Raw genomic sequence first — 19,263 nt, forward strand, 5'->3', positions numbered from 1 at the left:
ATTCCCAGAGAGCAAGTTCGGAAGAGCCCACACCTGCTGCCCACACCACTGCAGGACGTTCATTGCTCCTGTTGAGATGGATTCACTCTCTGTCATCCTTTTCTCCCTGCAGGTTTCCGTGCAGACATCGTACCCACACGGAGCCTCGGAAGGGCCTGATTCCCTCCTGCCTCAACATGAGAGCGACTTTGCCTGCTTAGGTCTCCTGGTCTGGGGTACTTTCCATTGTTTCAGAAATTAAGAGAATGGAGGACACTTAGCCATTCAGACACACCTACGGTTTCCTCTGTAAAATCTCCCAGCCTGGTAAAATCTTCAGTATTACAGAGGCAAGGACATGAGGAGATACTGAAAACCAAGCCAGTTCCCATCACGGGGCTATCCAGCCACGCAGGCTCAGAGGGGAAGGTCCGTGGGGGACAGCAGTGGACACCAAGTGAGGGAGAGCATGCGCCGCTCTGTCTGTTCAGAGGTGGGTGAATCTCCGCTCTCTGGCCCAGTCCTGAACTTCTGCTCGGCCGAAGATGAGGTAGAAGACCAGACCTGAGATGTTGACGGCAGCTGCCAGCAGGAACATGTTTCTCCAGCCAACCTCTGGATCCTGGAGACAGGAAACTGTGAGTCAGTAATGGCCGCGTGGTTCTCACCCCTTCTGCTTCAGAGACATGGCCCTGCCCTGCTGCTGCCCCCCCCCTGCTCCAGCCTCGGGGCCTCTGGCTGTTCCTGGGATATGCGGTGGCTTTCCTGATGTGGGAGAGAATGCGCTGGCCTCCTCCCCCGGGGCCGCCCTCCTCCCTGGGTCGCCCTCCCTCGGATACCCACTTGGCTCACTCTCACTTCCCTCCACCCCTTGGTTAAGAGCTACCTTCTCAGGGAGTCCTGCCTTGAGCACCCCACTTAATTGAAGTTCCAGTCCCTGGCATGTGCACCATGGTAAAATGTACACATGTAAGATGTTCCACGCTCTCGGCTCTCACCACCACTCCGTCAGTCATGCATTTTACCCTGGTTTTCTGTCTCTTTCCTATAGTGTAGGTTCACAAGGAGAGGGACTCTGGTTTGATTTATTCCCTTAAGCAATACAGGCACATCCAAAATATATTCATTGAAAGAATCAATCAATCAGTCAATCAATCAATCAACCAATGGCAGGAGAAACAAGGTCAGTTTGAGAATTTCTATTTAAAAAAAAACACATTTCCCAACAATGTGTCAGTAGCTAGAAAAGAATTGCGACTTCCAAAAGGAGAAGGGACGTGGTTTCCTACAAAACACCCCCTTCTTTGTTATTCCCCACTTGTTTCTCCTGAAGGAAACCAGTAAGTGACAGGCAGGTCACAGAGTGACAAACAGGTAAGTGTCGCACCCGTATTTATGTAAAGGCTGTGTCAATAAGATTAGGGGAAGGCTCCAGTCATCAGGTGAATTTGCTGGTTTGACTCCTTCTCATGCATCTCCCAGGGAGGAGGGCTATGCAAAGGAAAGGCCCTGGACAGGGAACACTGGCCACAGCTGTCTCTGCACTGGCGGCTCCTGAGCTGGCTTCACCACCCGCCACCGCCACCTGCCACCCACGTGGCATCCGGCCCATTCATCCTGTGAACACTGTAGAGTGACCGGCTCACTCTACAACCATGGCCTTGAACTTTCAAGGCTTTGACGCTGACAGCCCTGCACCCAGGCAAACTGGGATGGATGGCCACTCTACTTTGCAAATATTACTGTCAAATATTCCTAGAGAATTTTCTTTTTATCTTGAGAAGCTTATTTTGCAAGGACTCACAAAGCATAAACATAACTGTGAGCATTCACCATCACATCCCAAGAATGTGGCCATTTCCTTAGATGAGGTCAGCCTGGGGCTGTAATGAGGACATATGAGGTGCTCAGGATGCTAGAGTTTGATGAGCCCCATTAAGGAGGGAACACAAACACCCTTGCTTTAATGGCTGTGGCGCAACCTTTCTGAGTTCCTTTTATGGACATTCATCAGAACGTTTGGCCTCACCTGGTTGATGAGCACTCCTGCTACGGTGGGCGAGATGGCTCCTGCTATGTGTGCAAAGATTTGCATCAGCCCCTTGAGGAAGCCAGCATACCTGAGGGCAGGGGGACACCCATCGGTCAGCAGAGGGTCAGTCTCGGCTGGGCTGTCGGGACTTATGCCTGGCCCTGGGGAGCCTGGAACTGTGCTCATTCTTGTTTTTTTTTTTTAATTTTTAAATTTATTTTTTAAAAAATAAATGATAGTGGAATCCATTACAATTCTTATTACACATATACAGCACAATTTTTCATTTCCCTGGTTGTATATAAAGGATGTTGACACCAATTCGTGTCTTCATACATGTACTTTGGATAATGATGCCCATCACATTGCACTGTCCTTGCTGACCCCCTGTCCCCCCTTCCCTCCCACCCCTGTGCCCTATCTAGAGCTCACCTGTTCCTCCAGGCTCTCCTGCGCTCACTCGTGTTTAAACCTGAGTACAGTGAGCTGACTGAGCGTTGGTAAACTCCTGGGCGGGGCCTGAGACTTCCAAGGGGTAGCCAGCACTAACTTGTCATTGTCACGCATACAAATGGGCAGGGGAGGGTCTGCACCTGATGTGGATGTTTTCTTGGTGCCGGCTACTCAGCCAGACCTTCTAGCTTTCTTTGGGGTACAAAAGCCCCTCCCTGGATGAGAGATGCTGCTCCCTGAGACCAAGCTGTCTCCACATGGTTTGCTGGTTCCTCACCTGAAGATGAAGTACGTCCTGTTGCCTGAGACGGGACCTGACAGGAGCTGTGCCCGGGGCTCTCAGTCACCTCCCTGCTTGCCCATGTTGGAGGAGACTCCTCCTCCTGGCTACCGTGCCTTCCCCTTAGCAAAGGCGTGGATGGGCCTGCCCCGTGGAGCGTAACAAATGCTCTCGGAGGTCAGCCCTGGGTATCTGTCCCCAGGACGAGTCATCAGAGGCTGATGACTCTCCCAGCAGAGCTGTCATGGGGCCACAGGAGGCTCTGGTTCACACCTGGAAGCACTAAGCTCTCAGCGATCGGCCAGCTCAGGTGACTTTCCCGGAGTGACCTGGATGTAGGCTGCAGGTGACATCTCTTTGACCTGCTGCGGGTCCCAGCAGGGCTGGGGACCTGAGCCAAGAGCTCTGTGAGAATGAGGCGAGGGGTCCTACCGAGGAGCGATATCCAAGAAGTTCACCAGCACGCCGGCCTCACAGAGGCTGCTGAAGGCAGAAGACAGCACCAGGAAGACCATGCTGGTGCTGTGGCTGGATCTGACCCAGTGCAGGGCCACCAGGACCCCAGAGGAGAAGACCACGCCTGGGCAGAAGGACAGGTGGGATCAACAGGAGGCTGCACCGAGCCTCCCCCAGCCACTCCTGCCTCCAGCTGGGCCATTACCTATGGCAGTGAAGAGCTTCCTGATGGTGACAAGTCTGAGGACTCTTCTGGAGAGGAGGCAGTCGGCCAGGAGACCTGACAGGATGATGCAGACACAGCCAACAACAAAGGGCAGAGCCGACAGGATCCCGCTCTGAGGATGGAGAGAGGTGAGTGCATGCGCCCCCACCCACTGAGACAGACAGTCCTGGAACAGACTGCCCACAGCTGTGGCTTTTCTTTATAGACACTTCCGTTTTCATGTACATTTCAGGCATTGGAATGAGCCAGTGAACTTTCAGTACTTAGGGAAAGATGTGCATACAGCTCAAGTTTCAAAAAAAGAAAAAGAAAAAAGAAACGTTCTCTTGATATATAAGGATCATGTGGAAATAGGTATTAAAAAGACCAAAGTCCAGCAGAAAGATGAAGGAAATGAACAGACAATTCACAGAAAAAGGAAAAACAAGAGGCTCCTAAACATGTTAAAACAAACCCAACTTCACTTAGAATAAAGCCATAGTGAGAGGTTACTTTTCATGAATCAAATTGGCAAAGATTAAAAAAGGATTAACATGTTTCGATGGCACTGCAGGGACTTGGGTCCTCACAGACATTAGTGGTGCCCACGCAGAACAATTTGACAAATATAAGTGGATAGTGCATTTCCCCTCTGACTCAGAAATCTCCCATGAAGACATCTACTCCCCAGAAATCGTTGTGCAAATGTATGACAAACGAAAAAGGCTTTTGCTGCAACGTTGTTCAATGATGGAAACCCCTCAATATTGCCCAGTACAGTTCCTGTGTACTGATATAAAGAGAACCTTAAGGTATACTAAATGGCAAAAACCTAGATTACAAGGCAAAACCATGACCCATAGGCCATAGGTTTGGTGAAAAAAAAAAGTTGAGAAAATAAGAATATATATTCGTGTATGTTTGCATTCTCACAGAGAAACAATGGGAAAAATGTGAGAATTCAAAACAAAAAAAAAAAAACCTGTCAATAGAGCAGGCCAGGAAGACAGGGAAGATTAGAGACAAGACCCAGAGTAACATTTTTCACTCTTCATATAGCTTTATCACGGCAAAATTATGTAGTTTTGCAAAGGTTGAAGCTTGTTATTTTTAATTCAACCTCCAAGTTAAATTCTTACTAAAGAAAACGAAGGGGAAATGAGATCACACTTTGCTTTGTATAATCCAAATAATGGAAAGCTTAGCTTCCCCCTAACTCGTGCACAGATGGCAAGCCACGCCCGTTTGGGTTAAGTGGTACAGAGGGCACCCCCAGAGCAGCAGGCCTCCTGGGCTGCGGACTTCCCGGCCTGGGGAGCTCTACGGTTTGGCCACACTTGACTTCCCATTTGACTGTCGTCCTCGTCAGCCTTGGCCTCCCCACCTGACTTTACACCAGAGACTGGGGCTCCTCCAGCCAGGCTCAGAGGTCTGCTGCTTGGCTCCGGCATCCTGCATGCCCGGCCCTTCTGCACCCCTGGTTGCATTTCATTTTCCCCTTTGAGAGGACACAGAGCCACTCCTCCCTGGGGCTTTGGGAGTCAGTGCCTCCTTCCTGCATGTGTGCCCCGGGCTCTGACATCCTAGGCAGGTCAGATGTCCCTTGGCGGCTGTGTGCGTTTCCACTGGAGGCGACCCTGCATGAGAAGGCGCCTCTGTGAGCAGAGAGGTGGGAGGTGATAGTGGTCACTACGGCTGCCACCTCTAATAACTCTTTGCCACCTGAAGACATCCATCTAGCGGAAATCGGACAGCTTCTCCAGCTGGCCAGCAACCATTCACTTTGTGAAGATGTGGAGGGTCGTACACCCACGTGCCCTCTTTTCTCCATGTGATACACGTACAAAATATTTTTTTAGGGAAACATCATCCTCAATTTTTTTAGGTAAGCTCTACTTGGGACGGTTTTCTTCTGTGCTTCTCGGTCACAGATTTTCATTGTGTCTATTATTTATGCTGCCAGCAGTGTCTCAGTCACAAATGTTGACTGAATTGAGAATAAAATGTTTGCAAAGGACTCTTAAACATGAATTGTGGGACTGTCACACAGACCTACAACCATGACCCGCTGCTCCGACGAGCAGTAAACCACATGGTGAGGCTGCATTTCCTGTATGGAGTCCTGGGCCTAATCCACTCATTTTGCAACCACGGGAGACACAGAGGATTGTAGAATGAAGCATTTAAACAGAAGAACAAAATGAGCTTTCTCTGTACTCACATCTCTGAGGTTGGTTTGAAGTACGGAACTGATGTATGTGGGCGTGTACGACATTATGGTATAAAAAAGCCAGTATTCACAGAAGTAAGAGACAACGATGGCCCAAAGTGGCAGGGATAGGATCATGGCTTTTAAGGGCAGAGTCCAGCCTGGTGAACAGTCCTGGAAGAAAGCACATATCAACACCCGCTCCATCGGAAGACGGGCTCTGCTCTGCACCGTGAGGTGCCAGGTCGTGGGGAGAGGGCAGGGGCCTTGCTCAGGATACCTGTTGAGCCAGGGAGCACGTGATGTATCTCTTCTCACCAGCACTGATGAAGGGGTGATTCCCAGGGTCATTGTAAACGAGAGGAAACCAGAGAAGGCAGCAGGCACATCCAATTCCACCTGGGAAGAGAGGATTGTTCTTTGAGTTGGCCTCTTCCCCAAGATGGCTCCTCGGTTGGCAGAATGACCGACACCCACACTGCAGCCCGTCACCAGCACCCGGCCCTGTGCTGAGTGGAGACTCCCCACCGCGTGGCCAGGGTTTTTGCCCTGTTCTGAGCCCACCACTGCCAAGAGGAGCATGCTCCTGCTGACCCATTGTCCAAAGCAGATGACAGACACAGAGAGAAGTCACCCAGTTGCCTTGTGGGACTACGAGTGTAGAGATGGCCGTTTTAAACCACTGAGATTTGGAGGTTTGGAAATGCAGCGGTATTGATGCAATAGCACGCTGCCACAAGCTATTAGTGTGTCTGTCCCATGTGCCTGGAAATGTTCTCACTGTTCCTGTAGCAACCAGCATCCCTCCTGAGAGTCACGCTTCCACAAAGTCCCCTCTTCTCCACCTTTCCACGTCTTTCCCTTACCTGAAGCACTTGAGATGTAGCAGCAGCACATGTTAGGTGCAATGGATCACCCAATTTCTAGAGAAATGAAATTATTCCTCTGGAAAGGAATCGTCCCTGATTTTCACATTATTTTGGTCCCCGGGAACTTGACATCAGCACTGAGTGGCAGCATGAGCCTTCTTGGAATTCTCCCCTTAGAGTCAGGTGTGGTGGCGCACACCTGGGATCCCAGTGGCTCAGGAAGCTGAGGCAGGAGGATCCTAAATTCAAAGGAGACCCTAGCAACTCAGCTAGACCCTGTCTCTAAATAAAATGTGAAAAGGGCCTGGGGATGTGGCTCAGTGGGTAAGTGCCCCAGGGTTCAATCCCTGGTATCAAAAAGAAAAAAAAATATCTCCCCTTAGAATCTTGAGGGAGTTTTAAGTGTTCTCGCCACATAAGCGGCTTGCCATATGCACGTCCCTTCACAAACATTACACAGCAGACACCTCCATCAAGCATTGTGCTAAATTTTGAGACTATAGGATACACAAATACAATTTTTCCCTCAAGGAAGTTAATGGGGTGGGGGGCTAGACATGAAAATTAGCAATGTGGTGGACTGGAGTTGGAGGGTGTTAATAGTGACTCAACAAGTCTTTAGTGGTTCCTATTTTGTACATGCTGCTTGCTAATCCTCAAAATCACAAGCATGGTAAATCTTTCCCATTGTTTAGTAAATTTCATAATCTGCCCTTTTGGCATTTTTTAAAGACAGTCTTTGAAGACTGATATTCTATAGTAATTAATATTCATTCATTTTTTATGCATGTAGTTGCCTAATGTTACAGGAGCCCTTGATTTAAGAGGATGACCCTCTGATGTAAACACTAATGGCACTCACCCTAAGGAACCAGGGAATTTACAGGATGGATATCCGAGTGTGTCACAAGTCAAACATACAAACATGAACTGGCAGCAGCAGGGCAGTCCCATCCAGAGCTCAAATGAAAGTAAAACGTGAAGCTGTAAACTACTGCCTTTGGAACACTCCAGAACTTTCTGCAGCATCTTTCTGTGTATTGTGTCCACTCTTTAGACTCTGATGGTCTGTCCTGCAGGCTCTACTGACTGATTCTCCACTCCAGGCAGTATTTTACCTATGATTAGTTTGCATTCACACAATTTTCTGGAAGTGGTAAAGAATGTGTTCAATAAATAAGTGGTAAAGAATGTGTTCAAAAAAAAAACAACCATAGCCTGTGATCACAGTTCTCCTGAGATAACATTTTCCATGTCTTATGAAAGAAATGGCTCTGGGATCCTTTGGGTTCAACTTAGAAGCAGTAAAGAATCCTATGATGCCCCTAAATCCATAAGGTTATTCTAGCTTTGCACCGAGGCTACTGAAACTTAACCGCTGTCGTAGAAGCCGGCATGATTCACAGCACGATTAGAGCTGAACAGGATCCACTCATGCCTCCTCAGGGTCCACACCTACTTGGATTGGCTCACCCAGAGTAAGCGGCATTACAGAGATCATGCTTAATGCTCTTTTTCTTCAGGGAAAATTCCAAGATTTGAAGAGCACAGACTCACCAAATATATAGAAGACATAAGGCCATCCTATGTTCTGGCAGATGAGGCCACCAGTGAGAAGGACAATGAAGGTCCCCAGCATTGACCCTGAATGGAAGATGCAAGTGTTCTGGGTGAGAGCCAGGCTCGGGAGTCCACGCGCTTCCCACAGAACCGCCAGGATTGCAGGCACGGGCTTCCATCCAGGTTGCCTGGCTGCAAAGCCTGCTCCTCCTCTCAGAAGGTGTGTGACCTTGGATGATTGTTAGCCTATGTGTGCCCCAAGCTCCTGAGGTGAGAAAGGAAAAGAATCATACATGGCTGACTCATAAGACTGTTCTGAGACTAACAGGAAATGAGTACGTACGAAACACAAGGATGTTGGTGCACAATAGTGCCCAGTTCTGATCAAGGTAGTGCAGGCTGCTGCTTGCGAGCCAGGGCTGTGGTGATGGTAATTGGAATGTGAGATCTCGGGGCCTTTGAGGGGTGTGGCCTGGCGCTCTTGGACAAGGTGAGTGAAGGTGAGTGGGAGGTCAGTTACCTGATCCAGCAATGGAGGTGAGTTGACTCCTTTCCAGCGGGGGAGCCCATTTGACCCAAATTGAATATTGACCTGTTAATACCATAACCTGGAGGGGGGATTTCTCATCTTAGGAACATGAGATCATTCTGGAAGCTAGGCTCCATTCACACTTGGGAAACATCTTAGTACCTGGGCTATGCCTTGGATGACCCGAAGGACGATGAGCAAGGCCACTCCAGCATCAGCGGCCAGCGGGATGAAGAGGGTCAGGACGGAGGAAGCCAACAGGCCGATGCCGACCACGTACTTGGCTCCAAATATCCCAGCCACGTAGCCCGTGGGGATGGGGGCCACGAAGGAGCCATAGTTGAGGGAGCTGAGGATGATGCCCTGGATCTCAGGACTCCAGTCGTATGCAGGGACCTAGGCCACAAAGGTAACCTCACTGCCGGTCTGTGCTTACAAAGTTGGCTTCATATCGTGAGGCCTGGCAGGCAAAAAGAAATACGCCATTCCCTTTCCTATTACCTCTCTCCCACCCTTCCAATTTACCAACTTCATAAAAGGGGAAAAAAAAGCTTAACATATGCCTAACACACTCTTCCCTGCCACCCTGACATAGCTAACTGACCAGTTAAAATATGAGCGTCCATGAAGAAAGAAAGCTTATAAAGAAGCAGAGACAGTAGACTCAAATCTGTGGAATTTGTTTTGTGGTGATTTCCATCACTGTGGGATAAGAATTTATGTCCACCAAATGGTAAAGGCTGTTTCCTTTATTCTAACTTAGCTCCTGCTTATACTCGTAAAGTCTCCTTAGACACACAGTATGCTCTTGTGCTGTTCCTGGCACATAGTATGCGCTCAATAAACACATTTATTGGCTAAAAGAGTTGCGTTCTTTTATGAGATAACCTTTTAAGATGATCCACTTGAGTAAAATAAAGGGTCCAGAGTCTCACTAAACTTACCACTGCCTTGGATTCCTTTAGAGATGAGTTCCAGTGGTCCTGGGGATGCGTGGGGGGCATCTCTGTGGAGGCGTTGGGCTGGCTGGGAGCCACCGTGCTGTTCACCATGGCTGTGATGGCAATGCTCAAGTTCATTTGTTGGGTGTAAATTGAAAAATTACAGAGCTGCAAGATGAGGGCCAACCCGTGTCGGACGGAACAGAGACCTGCAAGAAGGGCACAGAAGGTCCCATCAGGACACCCCTGCCCACCCTTCCCAGGTCCAGAAGATGAGAAGGTTGACATCTGCCTGAGATGGAAACATGGGGACAGCAGACCTTGCTGTGCAGGTGTCTGGGGGACCCCTGTCCCCTGGGGGATGTGGGAACAGCAGCCCCTTAGAGGCATTGCTCAAGCAGAGGCGTGAGGAGCGTGAGGAGCGTGTGGAGTCAGGGGGAATGAGCCTGAGGGCAGGGCTCCCCAGGGCCTGAGATGAGAGGCTGGGGGCGGGGATGGGAAGAGCACTGCAGAGAGAGAACAGGCAGAGTCAGCGACCGACTGCAAATGGAGAGCGAGACTGAAGAACGTCCCTGGCCTGGGAGCTGACATGGTGCGAAATGCCGCTTATAGAACTAGGGAACCCAGGCATTTAGCTTGTTTCCAGGCTCAGGGGAGACGCTACCTGAAAGGTAGGCTAGGGTCAGAGTGCAGACGCGTTTTTATCTTTGTCTTGATACTCTGGGGCGAAAATGATGTCCCCATAATCCAGGCTTGCACAAAACTTGCTCTTGCTCCATGGGAACTGTGGGGCCATCCCTTGATCAAGAAAGATACACGAGTCTGATGATGGTTGGAAAGGTTGATAGAGTGTGGAGAAATCCAGAAGCAACGCATGATCCCTGCCCTGGGCAGTGAGTGTCCTTCCCAAGCTCCTGCAGGGAGCAGATGCACCAGAGCAGGCCGCATTGGGCTTCTTCCTCTGCAGATGCTCCCTCGGGTCTGGGAGCTGACATTCGGTCTAACTCTGGGGCACTTAACTGTGCATGGACCATCCATCGGTCACTGTCGTGTGGATTCAGCAGATTAAACTGAGAAAGGTTGTCACAGCTACAGCATCGCCTCTTCCTCGCCAAGGACGCCTGCCCACATCTCCAGGCCTGTTTCTCTGTCCCAGGGGAGACTTCCTACTTGTCTTCAGTTAAGGCCCACGCAGTAGGTTAAGTACCTTGTATTGTTTCTGCAACTGAGGTTTGTTTTTTTTCCCCTATTATTTTCATCAGCTTATTTTTTCCCCCTTGGGTTTTGACTTAAAAAAAAAAACGAAAAGAAAGATTTTATGTACAAATAATGGGGAAAATGAGTTATTTTTGCTGTTTGCAACATTTATTTCATTCCTTAACTTTATTCACCAGCATTTTCAAAACTTTGCTAAATAGGAATAACAGGATCAAGCACTCCTGCTACCTCTGAAAGTCCTGGGAGTGCCTCTCATGTGGCACCATCTAGCAAGCCATTGGGAGTCGGTGTGACCTGTGTCTAAACTGCAGCAAGTCATCCTGTGCCCATTTTTAGGTGATTTTTTTTCAATCCTGGCATCAGTTACCGGGATCCCACCCCGAGGCGTTGTATCAGAGATGTGTGTTCCTCGACAAGTTACTGATCTCTTGTGGCCACCTGTTGCACCTGTAAAGCAGGGGTCATGATGGAGCCCCCCCTCCAGGCACCATGAGGAGAAGTGAGTCAGCTCACAGAAATTCACTTGTTATCGTTAGTAATATTTGACTTTCCTTGCATTTGGGGAACATCTCTTCTTAATACACTGTTTTTAATGAAGAATATGATTTGTTATCTTAGAATTTTACTCAGCATATGTAATTGGTGTGTGTGTGTGTGTGTGTGTGTGTGTGTGATTTCTGCCATACATGTTACCTTTGCAAGAAGAGGGAGAAGAGGGTGAAAGGGAAGAGGAGGAAGAAAGCTCTAAGCTCTCCATCTTGATCTGTGATCAAGACATAGACGTTTTCATTTTCCCTTAATAAACTTTCCGTGTTAGGACAGTTTTAGGGTCATAGAATCACTGAGTTCCCACACGTCACGTAGGTTTTCCCTGTTATTAACCTGGTGTGTTGGTAAGGCACATTTGACACGATTCGTGACCTGTGTTGACCTACTAAAGTTCTCAGCTTTCCCCCGCTGGGCGTCCCCCTCTGCATTTGGTTGTCGGGTCTCTGACTCACTCTCTAACCCTTCTCTTCTCTTCTTTTTGGTGGTGTTGACCATTCTGAAGAGTCCCCTCCAGCTACTTTATGGAATGTGCCTTGATGGCATACAGGACGTTTTCTCATGGTCACACAGGGGCCGTGAGTTTTTGAGAGGAAGCCTGAGGTGTACCAATGCTGCCCAACTGCCCATGTGGCTGTCACTTGGACCCTTGGCTGGAGTTCAGGGGGGCTGTCTATTCTCCCTAGGAAGTACACTGCAGCGCACCAGCCAGGACCTGCGCTCGACATCAGCTTGCATTCTTTGGAAGTCTTCTACCCAAGCTACACGGGTATTTTCCTGCTCCTTAGGAGTCTCCCAGTTTTTCTAGAGAGGCAACCAAGACAATTTGTGTGTTGGTTTGTTTGATTAAAGGGAAAAACTTTTTTTTTTTTTTACAACTTTCTCCATTTCTTACACGTTTTTTGAAATATACAATTTTAATTTTTCTTCTTCATTATAATTGCAAAATTATAATTATGTAAGATTTAAATAAATTATATATTTATAGGTATAATTACTAGGAAATCAGTTGCTGCATGTTTTCTCATAGTCAGTCTATTATGTACGGTTCAATGCTTCTGTCTCCCGGTTTTCCGCAGGGTGTCTCCTCTTTGCTTGATCACTCTGAGAGGCAGATTGCTTGCTATCTTGCTGTGAGTGGCATCTTCTTTATCCAAGAACCACTTCTTACATAGGTTTTTCACCTCAGTCTCCTTCACACCTGAGTTCACGTGATTTTCCTTACTTCAATGTTCTGCGTTCTTCCCTTGAATGGGAAGCTTCGTGACGTCCCCTTCCTGAGTGCTGTCTTCTCCCTCTGCAGGTCTGCCACCTGCCGTGGGCTAGTCTGGCCACGGCTCCACGCAGCCGGTTGGACTTCCCATAGTGACAGCTTCTCTCCTTGCTGCTGCCAATCCCGAAGTAGTTCTGCGGTGACACTTTTTCCCTTAGTCTCTTTTCTCCTCTGCTCTGAGGTCGTGTTTCGTATTTTCCTGTTGGTTGGCTTCATACTGTGACAAGCGGCTGTACCACCGTCATCTCATCAGTACCGAGATCCTGAGGAAGTGTGAGGTGAAGTAGTCTCCATTTCCCCCTAAAACAAGCACGCGGAGCACCCAACGTGAGGGCGGACGACCGCGGCTCTGGCTGGTGGGGTGAGCTAGCTCCTGGGGAGTGGGCGCGCTCCTGCAGGCCCTCCTTGAGGGGCCACATGGGACTCTTCAGATTTAACTGCACCCAGAGCTCAGAGCCTCACAGGACACGCACTCACTATGCTACAGCTCTTAAAATGAGCCGTTACCTTTCTCTGATGCCCTGATAATCTCTTTAATCAGCACATTCCCTTCCTTTCTCCCCCCTGTGCTAACACACATTCCACGCAGGCCTCTGTGGTGCCCCTGAGCCTCCACCTGGAAGGGCCCACTGCACGTGGCTTTGTTCTGTGTGTTGACACCCCACGAGGGTCACCTTTGCTGGCTTGAGGCAAGGCTGGCACGCGGGTGGCAGTGGTGTGTGGGTGTCATGGAATTCCTCCCCGGTTAAAGGGAAGCTAACATTATAACCCTGCAGTAACTCTGCGGACGTGGGCCAGTGCTCTCCAGTGTCTGAGCTGGTGTCTGCGGCCACTCCTGCTGGCCTCTGCTCCATGGCGCTGGCTCCAAGGCTAAACTGCAGATCTTTAGAAAGGCCCAGGAGCCAGGAGGGGAGGCTCCTCCACCACTGGCCACTGCAGGCCCTGGGGGGCCTCGCCCCTGTGGCCTGCACAGCTACTGTCCTGGGAGCCTGAGGGGGAGCCCCACAGAGTGCTTTCCTCTGAACCCTGCACTGTGCTTCTGGGACGGGTGGCCTGGCGGCTCCTGGTGTCCCCCCTGACTTTCAGATTGTGTTAGGTCTGTGTCAAGGGCTGTGGAATGGCCGGCTCCCTGGTTTCCGCCTCAGTGGAGGTACTTTCTTAAAGTGTACAGTGGACTCTTCTGACTTCCACAGTCCAGAAGGGGCTCTACCTGCAGATTGGCCTGCAGGGGCCATAGGCAGGGGCGTATCGAAGCCCACAAAGTTTTTTTGACAGGAGGAAAAGAAATGTCCCTGACATTGCTTATAGAGTCTCAGTGTCATCCCCACCCTTAGGCAATCTCTGCAGTCCCAGGGTGGGGACAGGTGCATGGAGTACTGCATACATGGCTTTCATTAAGGGCACCTGAGTGGCAAACCCCTCCCCTCATGCTAAGTGTGTGAGCAGCAAACTGCTCACCCCATAGGCACACCCTGGGCGTGAGGCCATGTGTGGCCGTCCCTGTGCTTGCTCCATGGCCCACTCCTGGATTGGTCGCTGCAAGGACAGTTAGCAGACATTGCACTGGTGGCTGCTGTAATCTGCTTGGCTACTGCCTGAGTATATATCCATGGTAACTGAGCAATAAAATCAGACCTGCTTCCTGCTTGGTTTCCGGAGTGATTGATTAGTGACTCCGTAGCCACATTCTCCTCTGCCCTGTTCTGTGGACCTCCTTGCTGGATGAGAGAGCCCACGCACCCCAGAAGGGCACAGATGTGGAAACTGCAGTCTTCGGACTGCCATGCAAACAGATTCTGCTCAGATTTTACCAGTGGGTTGCCCGGCGCCTGTGTGTGGAAGGCTGAGTGCACTGAGGAGCCGTGGTGCTCCCAAGACAGCTCCAGGCAGCAGCTGAGCATTAGTGATAGCAGGCGGGGAAGCTATGCCTGTGACTCTGGGGTGCTCTGAAAATCGCCCTCTTTGCCATGTGCCTAGCTGGGGTCATTGGCAGTGATGGGGTCATTACCACTTCTGGTTTTCCCCAAAGTGACCAACCTGACTTGTTTCCCTAGGCTTCCAGAGTCTGTGGAACCTTCTCGCCCCTGTACTGAACCTCTTTCTTCTTGAAACGCTTAGACAGGCTTCTGCTGTTCTAATCAAACTCAGACTGACCCAGCAGCTCATGGGCCCCGGTGGTAAAGGGGATCACGGGCAGCGTGGGGTCTGTCTCCATCGCAGCCCCACGAGTCCTTAGCTGAACCCTGGAACTGAAGGGACAGTGACCCTCCAGCAGAACCTGGGGCCACTCCTGTTCACTCAGGCTCTTTGGGGGCCTGGGAGGATGAGCAGATTCAGATGCGACCAGGTGACCAGAGTGGCACATGGTGGTGACGGGGTACTTCTCCACACCCCATGAAACTCCTGCACTTGGTGTCCGGGTGTCTTGGGAGCCCAGTGATGCCCAGCAAAGACTCCAGGGGCCTGTGCGACCCTCAGTGCCCAGAGGAGCCCCATCCATGGCCTGGGGTCTGACGCTGAAGACCTAGGAGCACCCTGTGGACACGAGACAGGGAGCCAGAAGGAAAAGCTGGTGTGGACACTAGCAACGACCCAGAAAGGGTCTGCTCCTGCAAGTTCCCGAGAGACACAAGGAGCTGGCTGAAGAGTGGAGCCAGCAGAGGGGTCTGGCTTTTCAGGTGGGGAGGCTGCCCAGAAGGGACGGCTGCCAAGTAGCAAGCTGCCTTTCGCATCGCCAGGCTGCATAGGGGCACAGAGGCACTGGCTGACACAGCTGGCTCCCAGGTGGTCATCAGGGGGCTGAGCAGCCTGGTGGACAGGTGTCCTAGAAGACTGCAGGAAACGGGGAAGATCACACGTGAATTTCCCTTTAGACAAGGTATAAATGAGCACTCTAAGGACTGCCAACAGGCGGGCGGCAGAGGGGACAGCATGTGAGTGGCAGTAGTAATAGCTAACGGTGCCTTAGTGCTTACTGGGTGTGAGGTGCTGGTCTATGGATTTATGGTCTAATAAATCTGATTCTTAGGGCAACAGTTCAAGTTAGTTTGTGTTATTATTACCCCATTTTTGAAATGGCGGACTGAGATATGGAACTATTACGTAAATTTGTCTAACATTACGCGGCTCAGAAACGGCAGAATGAGGACTGCCAACTCAGGGAACCTGGCCTTTGACCGTTGTTCTGACCCTGGATGTCATGCTGTGTCACGGTTCAACTTTATACGTAAGTTTTTCACGTTATTGGCTACTGATTGCGGGGAGGGGATTGAGGGGCAGGGCAGACAGGATAGAAGAATCTGGCCAATGACATAGTCCAAAAGATGGCAAAACACACAGAGACAAGGGAGCACTGGAGCCAGTGCCAATGGAATAGAATTCATTCTGGATGGCATGGTGGTGGGCTGCAGGATGAGCATCCGCAGGTGCATCCTGAGTTCCTTGGTGGGCTGGACTGGGGAGCCTCTGTTCTTAAACACATGCACACTTCCCACAGACGGACTGGCCAACATGTTGAGCTTCTAAGTGTTCCATCTTGGTCAGTGTTTTGCTTTGTGAAGGCATTATTTTAGGGCCAGCCTGTATCCTTAGAAAAATCAATGCATAATGGTTATAAGTCATTAACAACTTGGGGTAAAATAAGGCATTCCGTGTTTAACCTTGTGGCATAGCCCAGGAAAACACCAATTGCAGATGAGAGGAAGGAGGACGGAAGATCTAGGACACGGTGGGAAAGAAGGCCTGCTCCTTTCGAGGCGGGTCTGGGTGTAACATGAGCTGAGAGATCCACCGGCACGAGCCCTGGATGTTTTCAGAGAAGCCAAAGTTGCTTCCCATGTTTCCTACTTAGAATCTGCTTCATTTTTCATTTGTTCATCTCTAAATAATATTGTACTCCACACCTTTTCTATCTACCTTCAGGATTTCTTGTGAGAAATGAAATAGGAGTAAAACGGCTTTTTAGCTATGTACAATTCTTGGCAACTAGCAGTAGCAAAGAATGCTGTACACCAACAAAAGGGAGGTTGCAGTGACAGAAATCCCAGTTTTTCCCACAGTCGCATTCCAAATGCATGATTTTACCTTTCCTGGGGGCTTGCTCTTGAGCGGTGTTTGAATGACCATCGCTGGAAATGTCTCCTGCTGCCACCTTGACAGCAGCTTCAGTAGACATGCTGGTCCTCTCCTCCCAGAGACTGGCATTCACCCACTGAAGTAAAAGAGCACAAAAGCAAATAAGGACAGCGAAGTGTCCTGTGTCTTACACAACACGGCTCCAGTCTTTCCTCCTAAGAGTTAGGAAGGATCACCGTTTGGTGGGAAGAGGACTGCACTTGGGCTCAGTAAGTGGATTTGTCTCCTTAGCTCTATCATCGTGTGGTCTTGGAAAAGTCACAGTCACTCCAAAGTGAGGAATCTAGCCTGTATTGCCTTGGTAAACTATAAGATTCTGTCTAGTTCTGCAGCCCTGTGACATTAAGCTGATACATCAACTGGACGTGGAAACCTGACCAACCTATTTGAAATTTCATCTGGAAGATTTCAGTGGATTAAAGTAATTGGAAGGAAAAAAAAAAGCCCTGTCCATTACAAGCACCTAGAAAGAGTGAATAAAACGTGTCAAACATCACTTTAAATACCTGGCTCCAAAGATAGCGAGCAATCTCCCCATGGATGTAATGAAAAGTGAGAGGCACACACTAACTTCAGAGACTGTGACACTGGGGCTTGCAGGGAGCACCGACCTCAGTGATCCAGGAGCGAGGGATCTGGGGCCCTGTGCACGGGAAGAAGGAAGCCTTTGGCTCATGCCAGGAAGAAGATCACAATGGAGAGTCTAATACACAGCCAGAAGCCTTCAAGAGGTTCAAAACTCAGTTTAAAAGGCTCTAGAGCATGGCACCATGAGCCAGTGGCACACTCTCTGGAGGGGCAAGAGGAGGTGGTGGCAGAAAGGGAATGAGAAGCCAGAACAACGACCCCTCTCTGCATAGGCTCAGGCCGGATGTGCTAACTCCAAGACAAGACCATCTGGAGACTGAAAATGATCAGTAGACCCTTTGCCACTTGGAAACAACCAGAGAAGTTCTAGGGCCAAACGGATGTGGAGAGCAAGGGTGGGGCAGACATTGCTGTGAGCTAAGAAACTTCCACCTGCTCTCTGGAGTGCACCACCGCAGCTGTTCAATGAGCACCTGGCAGAGAAGCAGCCGATTTGCATCCTACAAAGCACAGATGCAGGACCATGGAGCCCTGCAGTCTGTATCCGAGTTCAGAAACAAGCTGAAAACTGAATTGAAATCCAAAGCAATGCTCATGGGTAAAGTAGAGGGGTCCTGTTAATTCTGAGAAGAAACTGGTAGAATAAAGTATGGAACATTCTGCTTTAAAAAATAATAATGATGTGTGTATCCTTCCTGGCCATACCCTGGGGCAGCTAGTTGGACAGAAAAGACTTTTTCAGCTGTAGGAATTGAAGACCACTTTCACTGTAAAAATTTCCCCTAGAGCCATAGGGCTCTTCAAGTGAACCAATGCCCGAGAGTTCGCTCTCAGCTGCTCATTCAGTGGTTCAGTAAACATTTGTGGGATAAATGAACGGGGCGCTCTTCCTCCATGGCCCCTTCTCCTGCATGATTGAGGACTTGGTTCTCTCTCAACCACCCCCCTTCCTTGCTTTTGTAACTGAAGCGCTTGCCAGGTTTCCATATAACCAGCAATCATGGCTTTGCTGGAGCTTATGAGAACACCGAGATTTAGCAAGAGAGAGCAGAGATAGGACGATGCTATGGTATGACCAGGGACGCATCCAGGGACAATAGCTGAGAAAATGGGCTCTGGTCAAAGTTACCCCCAGGAGGGGGTGTAGCATGAAAGGAATACACATCAGTGGCTCTTGCTATAAAGAAAACAAGAGCAGCCTGGCACTCAATGGTGACTCGCACGAGGGAGGGAGAAGGGTGGACGGTGCCAGTCCAGCTGCTGTACCTTGTCTGCACAGATACGTGTATTTTAGCTGACATGGGAAGGACGAGAAGGAGGCAGAGGTGGACGAGAGCCGCTGGGTGTGTTTCCTGGGAGACCGTGGTGCAGTGTGGTCATGCAGGGTGTGTGAGGGCTAGAAGGAGAGGAGACCCCTGGGTGGGCTGGGCCACACCACTTAGGGTCCTACAGGCCTGGGGATGGCAGGGGACCACCTTGACTGAGGTGTGGTATGTGGTCCATAAGGGGCCAGATGAGGACCAGGAGCCCAGGGAGGAAGCGGTGTCTTCCCCTGAGCAAGAGCTGATGACGCCTGGGCTGGGACGGCTGTGTGACAGGACCACTTCCTGGACTTATATCGGGGACGAGCCAGTTAGACTTGCTAAGGTGGCCCCGTAGGAATGAGAGAAAGGCGGGACTCGTCAGACATCTAGATGAAGGCTCCAGCAAAGGAGAGAGTGGCTGTGTGCCCAGTGAGACAGGAACGAGTGAGGGGGACAGGTCTCAGACAGAAAGCGAGAGTTTGGCTTTGGACACCTGGAGTTTGAGATGCCTGTCGGAGCTAGGAGGGAAGGCTGCCAGGTAGGATTTCTGTCCTGGAGTCCACAGCTTGGGGCTGAAGGCCCAGGGAGAACTGAAAATTTGGAAATCCTCAGCCTTAGCTGTTTCTGAAGACCAGGTAGATGAGAAAAAGCTAGCAAAGAAATCGGGCCAGCTTATCCGTCTCCTTA

The 19,263-nt window shown here is 50.0% G+C and overlaps 1 protein-coding gene across 1 annotated transcript; it reads right to left on the reverse strand.

The window, feature by feature from the left end:
• Positions 1-466: 466 nt before the first annotated feature.
• Positions 467-16,724, reverse strand: Slc17a4 (solute carrier family 17 member 4). The gene is made up of 11 exons (XM_027948061.2): positions 16,634-16,724; positions 9,517-9,722; positions 8,735-8,968; positions 8,564-8,651; positions 8,041-8,127; positions 5,895-6,013; positions 5,627-5,788; positions 3,406-3,538; positions 3,177-3,324; positions 2,009-2,099; positions 467-601 (listed from the first exon to the last, which is right to left on the reverse strand). The coding sequence occupies exons 1-11, from the start codon at positions 16,722-16,724 to the stop codon at positions 467-469; spliced, it is 1,494 nt and encodes a 497-aa protein (XP_027803862.1).
• Positions 16,725-19,263: the final 2,539 nt, after the last annotated feature.

Source organism: Marmota flaviventris, chromosome 6, assembly GCF_047511675.1.
Source record: "Marmota flaviventris isolate mMarFla1 chromosome 6, mMarFla1.hap1, whole genome shotgun sequence".
Lineage (NCBI taxonomy): Eukaryota > Metazoa > Chordata > Mammalia > Rodentia > Sciuridae > Marmota > Marmota flaviventris.